We start from the raw sequence: 21649 nt of genomic DNA on the forward strand, positions 1-21649 counted from the left end.
TCCGGGCTTTTGGGCCAGGCAGTTAGGTGAGCTCCTTAGTGTTAGTGATGTGATTTTCTGTTGGCTATTGATGTGTTTTGGGTTATTGATTAATCATGTGGTTGTTATCTTAAACTGCTGTGATGGTTTTAATCTTATGAGATGGTGGCTCTACAGTAATCATTTAAATAAACAAACATATTGAATCTGAATCACACCTCTCTCTCCTAGTGGCCTAAGTAAAACTGGCCCAATTTAATCTGAGTCTTCCCATTTAGTTCTGGATGCCCTATTTAGTTCTGGATGTCTTCCTGGACTCAAGTTTAATTAATAAAAAACAGGATATACTGTAACAGGGTATCTTCTATCAGACATTTTCCCCTCAAGAAAGTTCCTGAGTTTGTACAGAGTACTCTTCGACATCCACACCCCAAGGAGAGAAGCAACTGAAATTAAGGAGAAACTTCCTAACAGTGAGGACAATTAACCAGTGGAACCGATTGCCTTCAGAAGTTGTGGGTGCTTCATCATTGGAGGTTTTTAAGAAGGGACTAGACAGCCACTTGTCTGAAATGGTATAGGGTCTCCTGCTTGAGCAGGGGGCTCGACTAGAAGACCTCCAAGGTCCCCTCCAGCTCTCTTCTGATTGATTGAGCATTTCTCTCAATCGGGGCGCAAAAACTTATCGAAACCCTCCTCCCTCTTCGGCAGCTTGGGTATTTCCGGCTACCATTCCTCTATTTCCGAAATAAAGAAGCAAACCTCCCCGGTGAATTTTTAATATTCCAATCTCCCCCAGCATGTTATTTTCATGAGTTTATATATATATATATAGTATATACAGTACACATAAGATGGAGACGCAATTTACTTTTGATCAATATGGTTTTTCCGGATCACTTCGGCTCTTTCCGTCACGATAAAGCCGAGACGGGACGACGCTTTGGTGACTTCAATGAAGTGAGCAGTCCAAGTCCGACCCGCTTTCGCTTTCTTTCGGCACTTTCCGTCAAGAACGAAGACGCCTGGCCTTCAAGTTCGTACGCGTCCTTTCCGTCTCCGCTCGGGAAGGAGCAGCGGAAGAGGTCTCGCCTTCGGATCTTTTCGTCACTTTCCGTCGACTGTTCGGCAACACTCGGGTCCTGACGGACTGGGGCCTTCCTTTCCTTTTCCTTACCTCCTTCACGGCCCGGTTAACGGTCGCTGGCAGTTTAAATGAGACGGGATCCGGGTCGTTGTCGCGCCACACCCTGAGGCGGCGTCTGAGTCTGTCAGGGAAAAGCCGGAGGAGGGAGGAGAGAGAAAAGAGAGAAGGGGGCGCCCTTCCCCCCCCCCACTTCTCTCATCCGGGTCCTGTTCCTGAGTGGGGAGCCGGGGCAGGATGACGGTGCTGCAGGAACCCGTCCAGGTACGGACACCGGTGGCGAAAGGCCTGTATTGGGGAGGGGAGAATCGAAAGCAGGAGGAAAAGGAAGGGAGCCTCCGGAGAAAGAAGGGTTCCTGCTCCTCTTCTTTTCCTCCTGATAAGACAGGGCTCCTTTACCAAACTCCCTTTGCTCCTTACAGGGAATGGGGGTGGGGGGGGGGATGGAGGATGGCGGTGCAAGAGAGAATCTTCTGTAATCTCACTTTCTTAGTTTACAGCATGTTATTTTGCTTTTGGGAATGCCGCCTTCGCACTTGGACTCTCCCTGCCCCAGTAAATCAGTTCAGTTCTCTTCTCTGGAAGGAACGGTGTGTCTTTTCTTTAAAAATCGCTTTGTGCATTTCGTGTTTTTAATTCTCCCTCCACCCCACCCCCACCTCCCCAACCCGCTTTCCTGGACTAACTTAAGCACATTCTCTCAACTCTCAAAGACCTCTTGGACCCCCAAGGATTACACTTTGCTTTTCGTCCTACCTGTAGTGTAAGCGTCTTCCCTACGGTATGAACCCTCTCTCAGCTTCCTAAATCCCTGTCCCATCTCTCCCATTGCAAACTTCCTTTTTATTACTGCCTTAAACACACACATATTATACAAGCACCCAAACCAAATCGTCACTTAAATTAATATCCGGATCTTCTACCGGTTTCAATCCAGGCCATGGTACTAAATAAATCCATGTCTGTTTAGCAGCATTGGATATTCCATAATCATCACAATTCCTTTCAGCTTTTCCTTTTCCGTGAAGGATTTACATTTGCATTGCCTGTTTATAGATGATCTGATTGTGCCTTGTATCGTCCATTCTGCCACTTCAAGACATTATATGCTATCTGATTTTTCTCTTAATTGCTAAGAAGGTCCTCTACCACTATAGTCCTCCTGATTTCCCATTATATTTGTGGCTGCAGCTGAAGAAGCCCCATATTTTCAGTTTCTGCCTGGTTGTAGAAAGATTGGCTACGTTGGATCAGATCTAGAAACCGATATTCTTCAAATGCCACCCCTGCATTGAACTGAAGAGTTTTGCAAAATTTACAAGTGTCATAAAATGTTTTTAAGGGCCTACCACAGTGATGGCTAAGCTTTTTCCCATCGCATGCCAAAAGCGTGGGGAGAGGGGGGTCACGCACACATGCCCATACCCATAATTCTATGCACCCGCTTTTGTGACCCCTCTTGCACTCCCCCTGCTTTTGGCACACTGTGGGCCCGGTAGGCCCATTTTTTGCTCTCCCCAAGCTCCAGAGCCTCTCTAGGAGCCTGGGGAGGGCAAAAACAGCCATCCCCATTCCCCTGGAGGCTGGAAACTGCTCATTTGCTGACTTCTGGTGGAACTGGAAAACCCATTTTTTACTCTCCCCAGGCTTCAGAGCCTGTCTAGGAGCCTGGGGAGGGTGAAAATGCCTCCCCCGGAGGCCCTCCGGAGGCGGAAACAGCCCGTTTGCCAACTTCCGGTGGGAAGAGAGGCTCTGGAGCCTGGGGAGAGCAAAAAACGGGCCTTCCTCACCTCCCCAGGCCCTCCGGTGGCAGGAAACAGCTTGTTTCCCTACTTCCAGTGAAAATTATATGCATGCCGGAACTGAGCTCGTGTGCCCATTGATATGGCTCCATGTGCCACCTGTGGCATGCGTGCCATAGGTTCGCCATCTAGGGCCTAGCAGATCAGACAATTGCAATATCCCAGCATTTGTTATTGTTGCTTTCTATTTCTTTAGTATTACAATGCAGTTTTCTGTGTTCTTCACCCAATTCCTTTCAAACCATATTTTTATTTTCAGCCTCCTAAATATTCTCAACTTGTTTTACAATATCATGGATTTGTGCTCTACAAATTGCTATTTATTTTCTCCACTGTCCTTACTGGTTGTTCAACAATTTTCATTTGTTTAGAGTTCATTGTTATATTTTTTTCAAAGGTAAGCTTAAAGCTTCTTAAAAATTGAAAACAAGAAAATCTGTTGATGTGTAACGCCAGGGCCAGCAAGTCAAAACATAACATTCTGTTGAGGAGTTCTTTTTTTCCCCATGGAGAATTGTAGACACCATCTAAAAGTATCAGTATTCAGTCATTTGGTGCCCACCTCATCTTTTATCCTGGTTGGCAACTGGAATAAATAATGACTTAAGCAATGAACACAAATTTCCAGGTGTCCATTTTCAGATCATAGAATCAGATGATTCTCTGATCTCTAGGAAATTAAGGACAACGAAACAAGCGAGAAGGCAACTATAATGACAATGGAGAAAAACCTGAGATGCATCTGACTGAACCTAAGCAACATGTGCTTGAAATAATTGTAATATTTATTCTATGGTGCAAATAATGGTTAAGAAATTTTACTTTTCCATTACTGTTTCCAATATGTGTCTATATTAATGTATTGCAGGAAAAAACAGCTAACAGATTGTGGAATCCTTTAAAACTAACCAATTTATTTTTACATTGACTTTTTTTTAATGTCATGTTTCTTTCAAAATTGTTAAATTTTCACTGAATTTACTTCTAATTTTGAGGTTCTTAAAACTTTTGTATGATTAGCTTTATAGCTTCTAGCTAGTTTATAAGACACTTAGAAATAAACTGCTTGCATTAATACTAATTTAGAATTCACCTTAGAAGAACCAATTAATACACTTGGCAATTGTTCCATTTTATGGATTCCACTGAGGTAGGAAAAGCAAGAAGTAGTAGATGTTTTTTCAAAATATTTCCAGTCTCCATGTTTTCCTTATTGGAATTTTATAGCAAATTGTAAATACATGACTGTATTTATTTAGCATACATATGCTAAATATGTATGGCATATTATATATTGACTAGCAATATATATGAACATTTCATATATCAATGACTATATTATTTGACAGTCATACATAAATTACTGGTTAAGGGACCTAGGTATCATGGATATTGAAAAAGTAGTAAAACTCTTTTGATCAGAACAAAGTTGAAAATACATTTGCTATTTGTCCCAACACCAGGAATATTCAGTAAGATCAATTTGTCAGCCAAATAATACGAGTAGTCCTCGATTTATAATCATTCGATTAATTTTGATTAATTACGACAGCCCTGAAAGAAGTGACATATGAGTAGTTCTTATACTTATGACCATTGCCTCATCCATATAGTCAAGTTATCATACTTTGGGTGCTTAGCAACAGGAATGTATTTGCAATGGCTGCAGTTTCCTAGAGTTTTAGGATTGCCACTTGCAGTTTCTGACAAGGAAAATCAATTGGGGAAGCCCGATACACTTAACAACCTCATGAATTACTTAACAAATAGTTTTACTCTTAACAACCATGGCAAAAAAGTTGTAAAATGGTGTATGATTCACTTAATAATTGCCTTGCTTAGCAATGGAAATTATGGGCTCAGTTTTGGTTGTAAGTCAAAGACTACCTGTATTCTATTTTTTTGGTTGTTGTTTTACAATTATAAGCATTTTTCTTATTGTGATTTCAGGAGCACTATACTTAAAATGTATGGCTTTCTTTAATATTCTTGTTGGTATAATATATTTGTTTGTTTGTTTTTATCCTACCTTTATTATTTTTATAAATAAATCAAGGTGGCAAATATATCCAATACACCATCCTCCTCCTAATTTCCCCACAATAACAACCCTGTGAGGTAGGTTGGGCTGAGGGGGAGATTGTAATGTATATTATCTCTCTTGAAATAAGAAGATCACATCCTAACACTATATTTCCCTTAGATATTTAGATGGGTTGGTAATATGTATATTTCTGTATCAAACTTAAGTGTTTTTTCAATAGTTGTGCATTTAAATTATATTTGGAGATCCAGTACAGAAAGATTTGATGAACTTTGCAATAGAATAGGACTAGATTTTCTTGTCTATCAGTAAATCAGATTTCCTCTATTAGTCCTTTATCTGTTTTTTTCAAACTCAATAATTATTTTCAGTGGTAATGTCTATAGGCTAAAATTTCAAGATACTGTTTCAAACTCTTTAGATTTTAGACAAAATATTAGTAAAATTGTTTTTGAATAGGAACCAAAAAGGAAGAAGGCAGTGGCAAACCATTTCCATACTCCTGTCACAAAAACTGTGTAGGCGTGTGCTTGTAGCTACTGGGAGTTGGGCACAACTACTGTCTTTACTTATTGATGCTTGTAGCAAAGAGTTTTAGTGCTTTGTTACATGAGAATGTAATTTCCCTGGCTACAGATAATTTCACTTTTTTACCTGGGTTTGTTTTACCCGTTTCTCTTAATAGCTCCAGTTATACCTCTTCTTTCCTCACTCTTTCCTCTCTGTGATAGATCACATTTGGCAAAAGTGGTGAAGTGGTTTCCTGGGGTGTTTTTTCAAGGTTAGCTTGCAGCCATGGTATTCCCTACAGGACTTGCATCCAAATTCTAACTACATCCAACCTTATTTAGTATGGAGCCCAAGGAGGGTGAGCAGGTGCTATACCTGATAAGATTCAGCAGACAAGCCAAAATAACTGAAATCCATCAGTAGAAACAATTACAAACCAAATTTTTTGTTATTGAGTTCAATTCCAGTCACACTAAATGAATTATTGCTATTTTATTTATCTGGTTACATTAAGAGGAGGAATGAAATGGAAATAAATAAGGTTCAGGGCTCCGTTTTAAAGTGGGCAATATTATTATTAAACTATTTCAAGAATACTATTAATGAATATGGTGTTTATATAAGCTTTCCTCAAACCTTTCCTCTTTATTTTGTGGGAGTAGACTATAAATAATTTGACTTTATCTCTTTGTCCTCAAATCTTAATTAAAATTTCTCTGTTTTGATGGAATGTCCACTGATATTGCAGAAATAGTTATAGTAATCAATTACTGAATTAACAGTTCTTGTGCAATATTTATTTGTTTAACATTTTTCTAACCCATTTACTTCCAGCCAAGTCAGCTCAACATGGGTATTTTCAGGAGCAGCAAGGGATGGCAAATGAGGACAGGTGCCTGATGATGTCATTGCACAAATATCATGTCTTAGTTATTTTGTCATCTGTGTAATGCAAGTGCATAATTGTGGTATTTGCATAATAATGGCATTATGCAAATATCACTTTGGCACCATAATATAATTCTTAAAACCTTCTTTTTTTGTTTTTAACTAGTGTAATTGTATTATTGTTTACATAACTAAAAATATGGTAGTGCTGTACTATTATTTCTCTTTAAGGAAAAAAACAATTTTTATTATCAGAGGGGAAATATACATGAAATTAATAAAGATGAAATACTTTGTGTTTCAGCTTCTCTTATTCTCTATACATTCCACAACTTGGTGAACTTTTGTTTTGCAACTAAAAATTTACACATATTCCAAAAGTGCAGTTTCTTGATTTTTTAAAAATGTACTATTACAGCAAGAATGGACTTACTGAGGCTCATTATGATTATATGTAGTTTAAATCCTATCCCATTTTGTCCATACTAAAGTCAGAAGAAATTAACATGCTGACATGATTAAGGGCTATTAGTATAGTGGAAAAAGTATTGTTCTTTCTTTATGTAGCAGAAAGTTACATAAGGTTTTCTTCTTTATTTTCTCCTCTCAGATAAGGAACCATTTATTATATATAATGTCAATAGATTTTGCTTGATATAAATTAAAATTTGTAAACAGAAAATTAATGGTATTGTTTATGAGTAAATTTAAGAATTTCTCCTTAAAAAGAGGGAATACCTCTTTTATCTTTAAATATTTATCAGTCCTGGCATCCTTTTTGTGGCCTTCAAAGCCCCTCCCCCTTATCCTCATCCCAGTTTAGTCTTAGTCTAAAGGACTAAGTAATCTTAGTTTTAGCATTAATATTAAGAATGTTTATAGAGAGGGTTTTAAATATTATAGTATTTTATATTATTGCATTGTATTAATATTACTATATTAAAGATAATGACAACAGCTGCAAACAGACATGAGATGTTTAAAAGCAACAAGGAGGAAATTAAAATAGTTGAGAATTTATCTTTCTTGGATCAAAAATAGTTCATAATGGCAGTTCTACATCTGCTATCAAATAGAGGATAACCTTAGGCTACACTGCAATGATTAACATGAATAAGATTTTGAAAAGCAGAAATATTAATGTAAATTAAAAAAGCAGGCTAGTTAGAACCATAGTCTTTCCGATAATGATGTATGGGTTTGAGAGTTGAACTCTAAAAATGGTTGATCAAAGAAGAATTATCGTCTTTGAACTGTGGTGCTGGCATAAAATATTGTGTATACTACTGCCAGCCAGAACAACCAATAGAGAGGTGCTGAATCATATAAAACCAGAAACATCACTAGAAGCCAAAATCACAAGACCACGTCTGATTTACTTTGGGCATGTCATGCATGCAAATTCATTGGAGAAGTCAGTGATGCTAGAAATGGTTAGTTGGACAAGAAGAAGGGGCAAGCAAAGAGCTTGCTGGCTTGATACCATCAAAGCTGATACAAAGATGAACATTCACCAACTGAAAGAAGCTGTGCTTGACAGAGTAGCATGGAGACCACTTGCCTATAAAGCAGGGGTGAAATGCTACTGGTTCGGATCGGTTTGGGCAATCTAGTAGTAAAAAAAATGCTACCGGTTCAGATGAACCGGTATTTCCGACGATCAGCTGTGCCGCGTGATTTACATTCTCTAGAAAGCAGGAAATCCTGCTTTCTAGAGAATCTAAATCGCGCGGCACAGCTGTTTCCCCCCCCTATTGTTCTACTTACCTTAGAAAAGGCTTCTTAAGCCTTCTTTTTTAGCACTGCGCAGTAGCGCATGCGTGTGAAGCGTGTGTTTGGCACGCACCGCACACACGCACGAACCAGTAGCAGACTTCGGAGCATTTCACTACTGCTATAAAGTCACCAAGAATCTGACATGACTGAATGGTTAAAACTACTAAACTATTGTATTAGTATTTTTAGCTTTTAGTCATCTTTTATAAATTTCAGTGCTGTTATTAAAAAGGATGTAATATTTTCTGACTATATGTTAGTTTATAATTAGTATTGAATATTTGAAAACCAGACAACTCTGTTTTCAGGGAAGATAAGCAAACTACTAATAAAGCTTTTTTTTTCTAGTTTTATATTCACAGACATTTATTTATCCTACCTTTATTAGATACACATACATTTTTTTCCGTAATCATACGTGTTCTTTTCACTGACTAATTACTTCAGTTTATAACCTGCATTTCTATCTTTATTATGCTCGATGAATATAAATTTAAAATAAAATATAAATAATTGAAATTAAAGCTCAATAATAAAATCTTTATAAATATATTTCAAAAGCCCAGGTGAAGAGGAACAAATCCTTTCCTAAAAGTGGGAAAACATACCTTCTCAAGAGTACATTCTATAGTTTAAAAGCAATACAGGAAAGCACTCTCACTTGAGCAAAAAATAGGCTTCAGAAAATACAGGAATGTTAGGATTTATCTATTTGTTATTATAATTTTATTCGTGGAGTCGAGAAAATATGGTGCAATGGCATAGAGAATTAGTTATTCCCACTTGTCACTTTTCTGCTACTTGGAAAAAAAGTGGGACAAAATCATAACAGCTTTTGTTCATATTTCCTGTATATGGCCAGATTTGTAAGGCTGCAATCAAAACAAGCCCATGGTTTTAGCTATGTTTAGTCTTACCCACATAACAACTGTGTTTCATATTAAGTTTATTACTTGAAATGTTTTTCTGTAGTCAGAAAATAGTTTAATTTTACTTTCTTTCCAAAGTGCTTGTCGTCCAAATCAGTCTTCAAGGTGGCTTAAAGTAACAAAATTAGAATAAGTTAATTAGTTAATTATTAGTTACTATGCATTTCAAAAAAATATTACAGAATTAGTTTTAAAATCAGGTTAAATATAATTTCAGGTAAATATGTTGTCATGTAACTATATTTGGAAATACATTTATTCACCTTTTGCTTGCATCCGGTAACAATAAATAATATTTTTCTTCTCTTCTCTCCTCTTTCTCATAGGCTGCTATATGGCAAGCACTTAACCACTATGCTTATAGGGATGCTGTGTTTTTGGCAGAGAGACTGTATGCAGAAGGTATGAACCTACTCTGATATAAATATTTGCACTATTTACAGAATTGTTAAAATACTTTGAAGCTTTTTTTCTAGCATTATCCATGAAATCTAAATGGTAATGTGGTTTGATCAATTTATTTATTTTATTTTTATTTTTCATATTTGTATACCGCCCTACTCCCGAAGGACTCAGGGCGGTGAACAGCCATAATAAATACAAATACATATAGAAGTTAAAAACTATTAAGAAACAGATTAAGTAATTTAGGATCAAAGATTAAAAACATCCAAATTTATCTAAAGAGGTTTAAAACCCAATTTAAAAGCCAGTTTAAAAGCCAATTAAAAAGGGAGAGTTAGGCCAGACCAGCTTGTTGGAATAGAAATGTTTTCAGGGCACGGCGGAATATGCGTAAGTCTTGGATGTTTCGTAACTCGGGGGGAAGCCCGTTCCAGATGGTAGGTGCCCCCACAGAAAAGGCTCTCCCCCTGGGGGCCGTCAGTCGACATTGTTTGGCCAACGGCACCCAGAGGAGTCCCTCTCTATGGGAGCGAACTGGTCGGTGAGAGGCTATTGGTGGCAGGAAGCGGTCTCGTAAGTACCCTGGTCCTGAGCCATGGAGTGCTCTAAAGATAGTAACCAAAACCTTGAAGCGCACCCGGAAGACCACTGGGAGCCAGTGCAGCTCGCGCAGGAGGGGGGTTACATGAGAGCGCCACATTGCTCCCATTACCACCTGCGCGGCCGCATTCTGGACCAGTTGGAGCCTTCGGGTGCTTCTCAAGGGGAGCCCCATGTAGAGAGCATTACAATAATCCAGGCGTGAAGTGACAAGGGCGTGAGTGACCGTGCGTAACGAGTCCCGATCCAGAAAGGGATGCAACTGGCGAATCAGGCGAACCTGATAAAAAGTCCTCCTGGCTACGGCCGTCATATGCTCTTCAAAAGACAGCCGTGAGTCCAGGAGGATGCCCAAGTTGCGAACCCCATCTGTGGGGGCCAACGACTCGCCCCCAATAGTCAGAGATGGCGCCAACTGACTATATCGGGACGACGGAAACCACAGCCACTCGGTCTTGGATGGGTTGAGTCTGAGTTTGTTCCTTTCCATATCAGATCCGTACGGCCTCCAGGCACCGGGACATCACCTCGAGGGCATCATTGGGGTGGTCTGGGGTGGAGATGTACAGCTGGGTGTCATCAGCGTACTGATGGTACTTCACCCCAAAACCATGGATGATCTCACCCAGCGGCTTCACATAAATGTTGAATAGAAGGGGCGAGAGGACCGATCCTTGTGGCACCCCACATATAAGGGGCCTCGGGGTCGACCTCTGCCCCCCTGTCAACACAGACTGCGACCGGTCAGAGAGAAAGGAGGAGAACCACTGTAGAACAGTGCCCCCCACCCCCAACCCTTCCAACCGGTGCAGCATGATCGATGGTATCAAAAGCCGCTGAGAGGTCTAGTAGGACCAGGACAGAGGAGCACCCCTGTCCCGAGCCCTCCAGAGATCATCAACCAATGCGACCAATGCTGTCTCTGTGCTGTACCCGGGCCTGAATCCCAACTGGAACGGATCTAGATAATTCGATTCATCCAGGTACTGAGGCAGTTGTCGTGCAACCACACTCTCAACAACCTTTGCAACAAAGCGAAGGTTGGAGACAGGACGATAATTTGCTAATACAGCTGGATCCAGGGAGGGCTTCTTGAGGAGGGGCCTCACCACCGCCTCTTTCAAGACGGTGGGAAAGACACCCTCACTCAAAGAGGCATTTATAATCTCCTGGAGCCAGCCTCGCGTCACCTCCCGGGAGGCCAGTACCAACCAGGATGGACACGGGTCCAATAAACATGTGGTCGCATTTAGTCTGTTCAGTATCCTGTCCACGCTTTCGGGAGTCACAAGATCAAACTCCTCCCAAATAATATTCTCAGGACCTGCCCCTGTCATCTCCTCTGGATCAATCCAGTCAGAGTCTAGCTGTTCACGAATCTGAGCAATTTTGTCATACAGATATTGTACAAAATCCTCAGCTCTACCCTCCAAGGGGTCTTCCCGCGTCTCTTGATGGAGCAGAGAGCGGGTCACCCTAAACAGGGCGGCTGGGCGATTATCTGATGACGCAATAAGAGTAGAAAAGTAGTTACTCTTCTCTACTCTTATCGCCACTAGGTAATTCTTAATATGAGATCTTACCAGTGTTCGGTCGGATTCAGAACGACTAGCCCTCCAACTGCTCTCTAGGCGTCTTTTCCGGCGCTTCATCTCCCTCAGCTCCTCAGTATACCAAGGAGCCAGGTGAGACCGGCGCCGGGTCAGAGGCCGCAAAGGCACGACTCGGTCTAAAGCATCAGCCGCCGCCCTATCCCAGGCGGCCACTAAGTCCTCAGCCGAGTCGTGTGCTAGAACCTCAGGAAATGGCCCAAGCTCCATCTGGAATCTCTCAGGATCCATAGGCGCCTGGGGCGGAACCACCTGGTCAGTTCCGCCTCCCTGCGGCGGGGTGTGGCGGTTCGAAGGTCCAGGCGAAGGAGGGAGTGATCTGACCATGACAAGGGTTCAATCACTATATCCCCTATCTCGAGATCACTCAACCACTGTCCAGAGACAAAAACAAGGTCCAGTGTGTGTCCCCCCATGTGAGTAGAGCCATAAATTAACTGGGTCAGGTCCATAGCCGTCATGGAAGCCATGAACTCCCGAGCCACCTCAGATGTCTCGCCAACTGATGACAGGTTAAAATCCCCCATGACCATAAGCCTGGGGGTGTCAACAGCCACCGCGGCTATAACATCAAGCAGCTCAGGCAGGGTTGCTGCCACATGGCAGGGAGCCAGGTACGTGACTAGCAAGCCCAACTGCACCCTATGACCCCACTTCACAAGAAGGGACTCACATCCAGCCGTCTGAGGAACAGTAGCCTCCCTTGGTCCAAGACCCTCGTTAATAAGAGCCTTGGTAGTACAAGGGTTTAAAACACCCTGTTATTAAGCTGCTTAAGACCAGCTGCCTGCAATTACTGCAGGGTTCGAATCTCGCCAAGGCTCAAGGTTGATTCAGCCTTCCATCCTTTCTAAGGTAGGTGAAATGAGGACCCAGTTTGTGGGGGCAATAAGCTGACTTTGTATAAATATACAAAAAGGATGAAGGCTATTGCTGAGCACATTGTAAGCCGCCCTGAGTCTTCGGAGAAGGGCGGCATATAAATCAAATTAAAACAACAACAACAACAAAAAAACAACCGCCACCCCTCCGCCCCTCCCCTGAGACCTTGGCTGATGGAAAGCACGGAAACCTGGTGGGCACATATCAACAAGGGGGGTTCCCCCTTCCTGGCCCAACCAGGTCTCCGTAATACCCGCCAGGTCCGCACCCCTCTCCTGAATAAGATCACAAATGAGGGGGGCTTTATTTACCACGGACCTGGCATTGCACAGCATCAGCCAAAGGCCTGGGGCCTGAGGTTCCGTACAACCTGGGGAACGAGAAGAGCTTTGAGGGTCGGAGCGCGCCACCGCTTGTAAACAGCGAGGACGCACTCCCGTAGGATGATGTGGCCCCCTGCTCCCGCCATATCTGCCCCTCCCACCTACAGTATCGATGTTATGGGCATCTGTATCGTAAGATCTAATCATCTCCTTGACCCCAGAGTTCACACCTCCCATGCCACGCCCTACAGCTGGCCCAGATACCCTCCCCCATGGGTCTTCCCCCGAACCCACGTAATCTACTCCCCTCCCAGAATCCCTTAAAATCTTATTAAGAAATTTCCCTAAAAAACCCCATAACCCTCTTTTTGCTGTATGCCATCTCTCCGGACTCCAAAGTCCGTCATCGAGATAGGCCCTCGATAAAGAAGAGGGCCAGACCTGCGAGAGGGGGGCATCTCGCAGTTTGAGGAGTTCTCCCAATGAGTACATTTACATATGAGTACAATAGCAAAGATGGCAGCTGTATAGTGCAGAGTAGTGTATAGGAGTATTCCTATAAGCTTGAAAAAATAGTTTTAGTAGATAGCAGTCTAAGTATATAGTCAGTGATAGTAAAAATGTTTATTAAAAGCCAAAATATAGGCTTCTTTGATAGATCAGCTCTCAGGTAGAAGGAGGTCGTACTCTAAATGTGTGAAAACTGGGCAATATTTTAAAACTGTAGAAAGTACTGTCATATGCTAAATCGTACTTTATTGTGTTATATTATTTCATATTTATATAATAAAAAATTGAGCATGTACACAGATAAAGGATGATACTTGATAAATATAGGGAAAAATGCTGGCCTAGAAAATATTTTCCTTCTTTACTTATGACATTGGTCAATATTAATGTACAGTTTTTAAAGCCTTTCCTCACTTCCATCTATGCACAGCACAAATGCATCCTAGCAGCATTTTTTGTTACTGTTATTCCTGACTCCACGATGTTGGAGTCAGGAATAAATGACAAACTTGTCATTTTTAGCTGTGCTAGTATTAATCTTTTTCCTCTTATTGCTCAAAGATAGCCTCCAAGTATTAAAATGTATTTTACTCTGTCACCTATTAGTTGGGTGTCAGTTAACTGCTGCGATTTGAAACAAAGGCTATAGCATAGGGCTGGGAAAATGGAAAAGTCAACCTCTACTGGCATAGTTTTCTGCAACTTAGAGATGGGTGGTTAGCATTTCAAGAACAGTGGAGAAAGATCTAACATCAAACAGAATAGAGTAAGTTCATGATTGTTCATACTACAACCTCATATTATTCTCATAAATTGATAAGTTATGGAGAACTCTTGATGCTTGCCAACAAAATTATTGTAATTATTATGTAAAGCAAAAATTAAATAGACTTTCAAAGTAGTTTGGCATGAATGTTTCTACAAAATACTATGCACCTTAACTGTTTGCATCCAGAGGTTCAGGGTATGGAACTGATACTTTTTGTATTTGTTTTTTATTTCTTCAGTACATTCAGAAGATGCACTCTTCCTATTGGCAACCTGTTATTATCGCTCAGGAAAAGCTTACAAGGCATACAGGCTCCTTAAAGGACACAGTTGTACCACCCCACAGTGCAAATATTTGCTTGCCAAGTGCTGCATTGATCTTGGCAAGTAAGTTGTTCCTATGTTTGTTAGCAGTTGTAATATCCATTTCACTTTATAAAATATGTGTCACCATTTTGTGGCTTTTCAGCTATGGGTTACTCAGATTATGGAATGCATTCACTTTGAGGTGTAAAAGCAAAGTACAAAAGTCTTGTAAAAGAAAAAGTGAAGAAATAGAAATATTCTCTTAAAACTAGTATGATATAATCTTAAAGTATACATCTCACATTTCTACAGTGCTGCTTTAGGTGAGCTGTAAATATTAAGTAGTCTATGGAGTAGTTCAGATTTTAAGGGAAAAATGGTGAGATGACTCATGCAGCACCTGTTGACAACTCCAGGGAGAAGTGGAGCAAGTCTATTCTGTGGAGTTGTGAAGGGTAGCACCACAGTGCTAAGAAAAAATAAAGCTAGTCTAAGCAGTTGTTGACAAATGTCTGAGCACTTCCACTTGCTCCAAAGCATTGATAGCCCTAGTATTAAGCCTAGAAGAAGTGTAATGATTATGTTTTAATATCTAATTATTAGCAAATTTCTGTTACCATGGAGCTGCTTTATTTCTTTCTTGAAATGAATGTTGCATTAATAGAGAATAGCTTACTGATACAGTTTAACAAGGAATGCATAGAGAAGTTGCTCTCCGCAAGCTCAATACAGGATAAACAAAATATTTATTTAAATGTAAAAGAATAAACTCATAACAACTGCATGAGAGATCATTTGTTCCTTTCCAGTAAATGTGGAACTACAGCTGAGGATTCCATGTGAGCAATAAGAAAACTGAGAAGTAAACCTTTGTTTACATTTCATTGCTCTTATTTCATTTTGTTCTTCTGTTTATTTTTCTTAATTTCTATTTTATTATCTTTAAGCAGACTCGCAGAAGGAGAACAGATTCTGTCTGGTGGAGTTTTTAACAAACAGAAAAGTCATGAGGACATTGTAACTGAGTTTGGAGATTCTGCATGTTTCACACTATCCCTTCTGGGCCATGTGTACTGGTATGGCTTCTCTACTTCTTTGGGATAAATTGTTGTTCCACTATCCTCACCCAATATGGAGAACTTACAAGTGTGTAGATTTATTACTATGGCTTGTTGCACAGTCAGCCAAACAGATTAGAGTTCTTCCCAATGACCCGAGGTAGGCAGATGTTGTTCTTTGTAAGCTGTTCCACTTAAAGCTGCCATTTGCAATTGATTGATAGTGATTTTGCCAATGTTGATGTGCCAGATGTATTCGAGATTGCACCCAAGTTGCCCATTACTATTGGTGTAATCTTTGCTTTATTATGTTTCATTGCATAGTTAGATGGTCAGACTGGATTTGGTCTTTATCCACCTATCAAGTCCTTCAAAGGATCTGGAATAGACAGATGTTAATATTTAATGGTTTTAGAGATACTGTCACAAGTTGTAAGATGTTCCAAGTAAAGTGGTCTTTTTCAGTTGACAGATAGTGAATTTGTCAATGCCAATGGTGTTTATTATTATATTTTGTTCCACTTTCATTCTGTGGATTATAGACACACAGTTTGTTTAGCAAAAAGAAGGATCTTTATTTATAAGTAATCACCTCTACTTCTGTTGTAAAACTTCAGGTATAGATACTTCGTTCCTTCCATTTATGCAAAAAACATTCAACATATTTTTTAGCGATCTGGATATATATAAGCAATACAGAAATGTTTCTCTTAGAACTTTATTATTGAGCAGTCCTTGGCGCTCTCTGAACTTGATTGTTTTCTTGTAGATGTTTCATTAGCCAAACTAACATTGATTATATTACTGTACGGAGTTTGGGTAATGAAATGTCTGAGAAAACAATAGGGCTCAGAGAACACCAAGGACCTCTTATTTCAATCCTAAATTTCAGATGTTCTCCTTCATTGGAACGTCATGATGTTTAGATTTTTCCAAATTCTGTGGACATGCACTCCTCATGTAGGAATTTTCCAGTTCTTCCAAAACAAAAACTATTGACCAACAACCTTATACAGTATGTACATGTTTATGTGTACTGATGTATACAGAATACAGATAGTGCTCGACTTACAGTAGTTCATTTAGTGACCGTTTGAAGTTACAATGGCATTGAAAGAAATGACTTATGACCATTTTTCACACTTATGATCATTGTAGCTTCCCCATGATCATGTAATTTACATTCAAATGCTTGTCCACAGGTTCATATTTATGATGGTTGCATTGTCCTGGGATCATGTGATCATCTTTTGTGACCTTCTGACAAGCAGAGTCAATGGGGAAGCCAGATTCACAACAATGGTGTTACTAATTTAACAACTGCAGCGATTCATTTAACAAATGTGGCAAGAAAAGTCATAAAATGGGCCAGTGATTCACTTAAAAAATTTCTCAACAACATAAATTTTGGGCTCAATTGTGGTCGTACATTTTCTCTTATCTTCTCAAGATTTTTTGACTCTAATAAGATAGGAATCCATGTATTTTGGTTGGTATTCATAATCTGTGGCTAATTTCCAGTGCACTTATCTTCCTACTGCTGTACCTAAATTGGGAGAAACGTATTTGTTTTGTACTTGAATTTAAAAGCTCTATGAAAATCTTAAAAATGCCTCAATATCTAGCATGAATTAAAAGATCAGCTCTCACTCATCACTAGCATGTATGTTGATGGATCTCATTGTAAAGAGTTTGTATCCCTTGAATTTCAGTACAATTCTTTGTAATTCCCACCTTTCCTAATATACAAAACCTCTTTCAAAAATGTTTGGGCACTATAATAGACTGTCTTATAATAGTGGCCCCCAACCTTTTGGGCATCAGAGACCTGTTCCATGGAGAGAGGTTTTTCCACAGACCGAAAGGGGTGTGGTTTCATGTGCTGCCTGCATCTCGTGGACAGGGCTTCCCCTTTTTTTGCGCAGCCCATTTTCTGGCATGGTGCAGACAAGTGCTGGTCCACAGAGCAGTGGTTGGGGACCCAGTCTTATAAAATTACCAATGTCGTTGTACTAAACGTTCTGTTATAGTCACTTAGCTGACTGTCCTCATTTTTTTAAGGAATATATAGTTTGCATAAAGTTTATGTAACATATGCAAGTTAGTAAGTAAGAAATGTACAGATTTTTGTATATCTATTTAACTCTCCAATATCCAGCTGCCCAAGTGCAAGAGAGAATTCTAAAATGGCTGGTAATTCTTACTTTTCTGCTGAACTCTTTTCCCTCTGTGTTATCTGTCTTCTCTTTTTTATTAACAGTAAGACAGATCGGCTTGCCAAAGGATCTGAATGTTACCAAAAGAGCCTTAGTTTAAATCCCTTCCTCTGGTCCCCTTTTGAATCACTATGTGAAATAGGTAGGTATTGTTCAATTCAATTTTTTTTAATCATCTCTCTATTAATTATTCTGATTAGGAATGGGACACAGAGAATGTCATGTCTTCTGTTATGAACTGGAAAAAATGCAAATGTTTATAAATATTTTACTTTTAAATTTGCCTTACTTGAAACTAAAATTGAACAGAAATGTGAGTTACTGTTTTGGATGGTTTCCTTTTTTATTAAAGCTCATTCAGTTGTTTTTATTAATATGATTCATGCTGGCCTGTATAGGTCTTGATTTTAGATGCTGTGCCTTTCAAAATTTATTTTCGGGACTGAAGATGATCACAGCAGCTTAGAATCTCATTGTATCCTGTTTTGGATAGATAATATGTAAAAAAATCTATAATTTGGACATAAATATATGCTGCAATATATTCTAAAAAAGAGATGAAAACATTTTGCAGACAATTTGTATGCTGCACTAAGGAGGAGAGGGTGCATCTTTGTGGGCACCAGGAAAATAAAATAAAACTATTTTTAAAATAACAAAATAGGAAAAAACCAGGCTAAGGCCAAAATAATAATAAAAAAACAAAAAGCCTTTGATTGTTATGACAATTTATAGCAGCAAGCTACAGTTCAAAATTTTGGAGAGGAGCAGGCCTTCTGGGTTTCATATGGGCATATTGCTTTCCTTGCTTAGTATTAAATTTTTACCATTCTTACGTTAGAATTTTCGTTCCTAAAAATTAATGCTGTATTCCAGATTCAGAACTGTGTTCTTAACATGTACAACCTCAACTGATCTCTTTCCAAGACCAAAGTTTTATAATTAAATGTGCAGAAGTAGTTTGATGTTTCAAGTGTCAAATTCAAAAGTTAAAGTGCCTTAGATAGAAAATACTTGCCAAGTTGGAAATACAGATTTAGAATCTAGAATTAAGCCAATGCTCAGTTCTTAGTTATTTTGTGTTTCATGTAGATATACATGCATGTTTTAAACTTGCTACTGTTCCATCATTTGCTGCATATAGGTCTCTTGCTTTCCTATTACTTTGGAATTGACTACAGGTAGTCTTTGATTTACAACAATTCATTTAGGGACCATTCAAAGTTATAACAGCACTGAAAAAAGTGCCTTATGATGGTTTTTCACAGTTATGACCTTTGCAGCATCTCCATAATCATGTGATTAAAATCCAGATGCTTGGCAACTGGTTCATATTTATGATCATTGCTGTGTCCCACGGTCATGTAATCATCTTTTGCAATCTAAATGGGTAAACCATATTGACTTAACAACTGCAGTGATTCATTTAACAATGTGGCAAGAAAGGTCATAAAATGGGGCAAAACTCACGTAACAAATGTCTCACTTAACAGAAATTTTGGGCTCAATTGTGGTTGTAAATTGAAGACTACCTGTCGTGGCAGAGTCAGTGATTTGACTAGCTATGTTGCCTTAGCATGCCTATATTTTGAAACTTCTTGTATCATATGTGTACTGTACATTTATATGTGCTTAAGTATTTTTATTTTTGCTTTTGCGATCAAATTGCACTTCAGTATAAAAAATGGGATTCACAATTGAATTTGAAGCAACTATATCATGATTATTGATAAATTCCATTGCTAATATCATAGATTATGGAAAGAAAGGGAAATAGTAAAGGATCCACCTGACTTACTTTCTTGAAGAAACACTCTTCCACTTTGATGATTTTGTGATTAAAGTAGAAGAGTGTTTGGCATCCCAAACTATAGGTAGGATTGTGTTATTGATTTGATTAAATACACATCAAGTACTGTTACACTATACCCACCCCCTCACTCCCAGATTATCCACTAGTATCAATCATTGTAGCCAAGTATTTTTACTTGGAACTTGTATATTTTTCAGTACAGAATTCTAGCCATAGGTTTAAAATAAACGTCATCATTTAAAGATTTTTATTTGAGAACATAAAAATAAGTAGATATTTGATTAGAATAGAACTTTTTAAAATAATGGCCTACTATTTAGTAAAGGGAATGACTTTCACAAATTTCCAAAACTTTTTGAATAGAAATAGAGCCAGTTTGATGTAGTGGTTAAGGCACAAAGCTAGAAACAAGGGAAGTGTGAATTCTAGGCATAAGAGCCAACTGTCTTCCCCAATTCACCTCACAGTGTTGTTGTTGTGGAGAAAATAGGGAGAGAAAGGCGTACTAAATATGTTCGCTGCCCTGAGCTATTTATAAAAATAATAAAGGCAGGAAAAACCTTGGCTCTTCTGCAGGGTATTTGGAGTGTGTGATCTAATGAGTCCTGCTGGTTTTAATTCTGCTTTATCTTAATTCTAATTGCATTTCACTTTTTTCTGTTAGCTTAATTTTATTTTAATTTAATAGTTCTTCTTTATGTTATATTGCTGATAGTATATGTTTTAAACTATTTTTGACTATATTAATTTTTGAATACATTATATTATATTATTGTTTGTAGTTATCTATTATCTATTATTTGAATGGGCAGAATATAAATGCTGGAAATCTAGCCATTTCCTTTACTGAGTACTAGACCATTATGTTAAAAGCTTTTCTAGTCATACATCTACTTATCAGTGATATAACTACCATGGATCAGACATTAGAAACTGTACTAAAATTGTGTCACCTTTGGCTGAATTGAATATGTATGGCAAAAGGTAAACAACCTGGTGCCCTTCATTGCTCCTCATCTGCTAGAATACACAAAAATGGAGAGGTAATATGAACTATAGTTCAAAATTTCTGATTGGTGCTATATTACCTTCTCTTATTTTAACTATTGATTGTTACAATGTTTAGTAACAATAAATTTCACATACATTCCATGCTAGGGGATTAAATAGGATCCGTCTAAAATATTCCTTTTTTCTTTTTTGTATCTTCCCGTGCCTCCCAACCCCTTTCATTTTCATTACAGGTGAGAAGCCAGATCCTGAGCAAACTTTCAAGTTAACTTCTATACAGAACTTCAGCAGCTGCTTGCCTAACACATGCACAACAGTGGTGTCTAATCACAACATAATTCACAGACAGCCAGAAACCGTTCTTATGGAAACACCACAGGACACACTTGTATGTTTATACCAGTCATACTTAATCACGACCATCTTTATAGTTCATACTGTTCATGTTCTTTAGAAAAATGTGTATTGTCTTTAAGAAATGGTTTTCTATTTCAGGAATTAAACAGACTCAACCTGGAGTCCTCCAACTCTAAATATTCCTCCAACACAGATTCCTCCATTTCTTATATTGACTCGGCTGTAATTTCACCAGATGCTGTATCTCTTGGATCAGGAACTGCCTTTTTAACGAAACAGGCTCAGAACAAACCAAAAACTGGCAGGAGTCTTCTAGGTGGACCAGCCGCCCTGAGCCCTTTAACACCAAGGTAAAGAATTTGAAAGTTGTTCCTCCATTTTCTTTTAGGAAGCATTGCTAGAAGAATTGGCGCACAGATCCCCTCCTCATCAGGTCTCTATTATTGAGACCTGATGAGGGGATCCGTGCGCTAATAAATATAGACTGGCATATGCTTTTATAGTAGAGAGCTTACTTTATGAGATGCATAAATGCATGTGCAAGTATATCGGGAAGGCACCTTAATATTTTAGAATATGAAATGTAAGCAATCCAGTAAAATTCTGTGTGTGTAAAATTAAAATGTGCACAAGAACACCATCCATTTGCAACAGCAGTAAATTGATTAAATAATCTTATATTTTTTATATGTACATCTTTTACTCAGAATGAAAAATG

At 38.9% G+C, this 21649-nt stretch overlaps 1 protein-coding gene across 4 annotated transcripts in view; it reads left to right on the top strand.

Annotated features, from left to right (window-relative positions):
• Nucleotides 1–1075: 1075 nt before the first annotated feature.
• Nucleotides 1076–21649, top strand: part of CDC27 (cell division cycle 27) — a 44765-nt gene continuing 24191 nt past the window's right edge. For 2 of the 4 annotated variants that reach the window (XM_034415885.3, XM_034415887.3), the window contains exons 1-7: nt 1096–1387; nt 9399–9474; nt 14410–14557; nt 15424–15552; nt 17795–17892; nt 20808–20962; nt 21070–21281. In XM_034415885.3, the coding sequence (XP_034271776.1) occupies nt 1361–1387; nt 9399–9474; nt 14410–14557; nt 15424–15552; nt 17795–17892; nt 20808–20962; nt 21070–21281 (845 nt within the window). In that variant the 5' untranslated portion in view covers nt 1096–1360. Of the gene's footprint in view, nt 1388–9398; nt 9475–14409; nt 14558–15423; nt 15553–17794; nt 17893–20807; nt 20963–21069; nt 21282–21649 lie in introns of all 4 variants that reach the window. The other 2 variants (XM_034415888.3, XM_034415886.3) reach the window with 2 other exon arrangements.

The sequence above is a fragment of the Pantherophis guttatus genome, chromosome 4 (assembly GCF_059756535.1).
Source record: "Pantherophis guttatus breed Tessera chromosome 4, ASM5975653v1, whole genome shotgun sequence".
In the NCBI taxonomy this organism is placed as follows: domain Eukaryota; kingdom Metazoa; phylum Chordata; class Lepidosauria; order Squamata; family Colubridae; genus Pantherophis; species Pantherophis guttatus.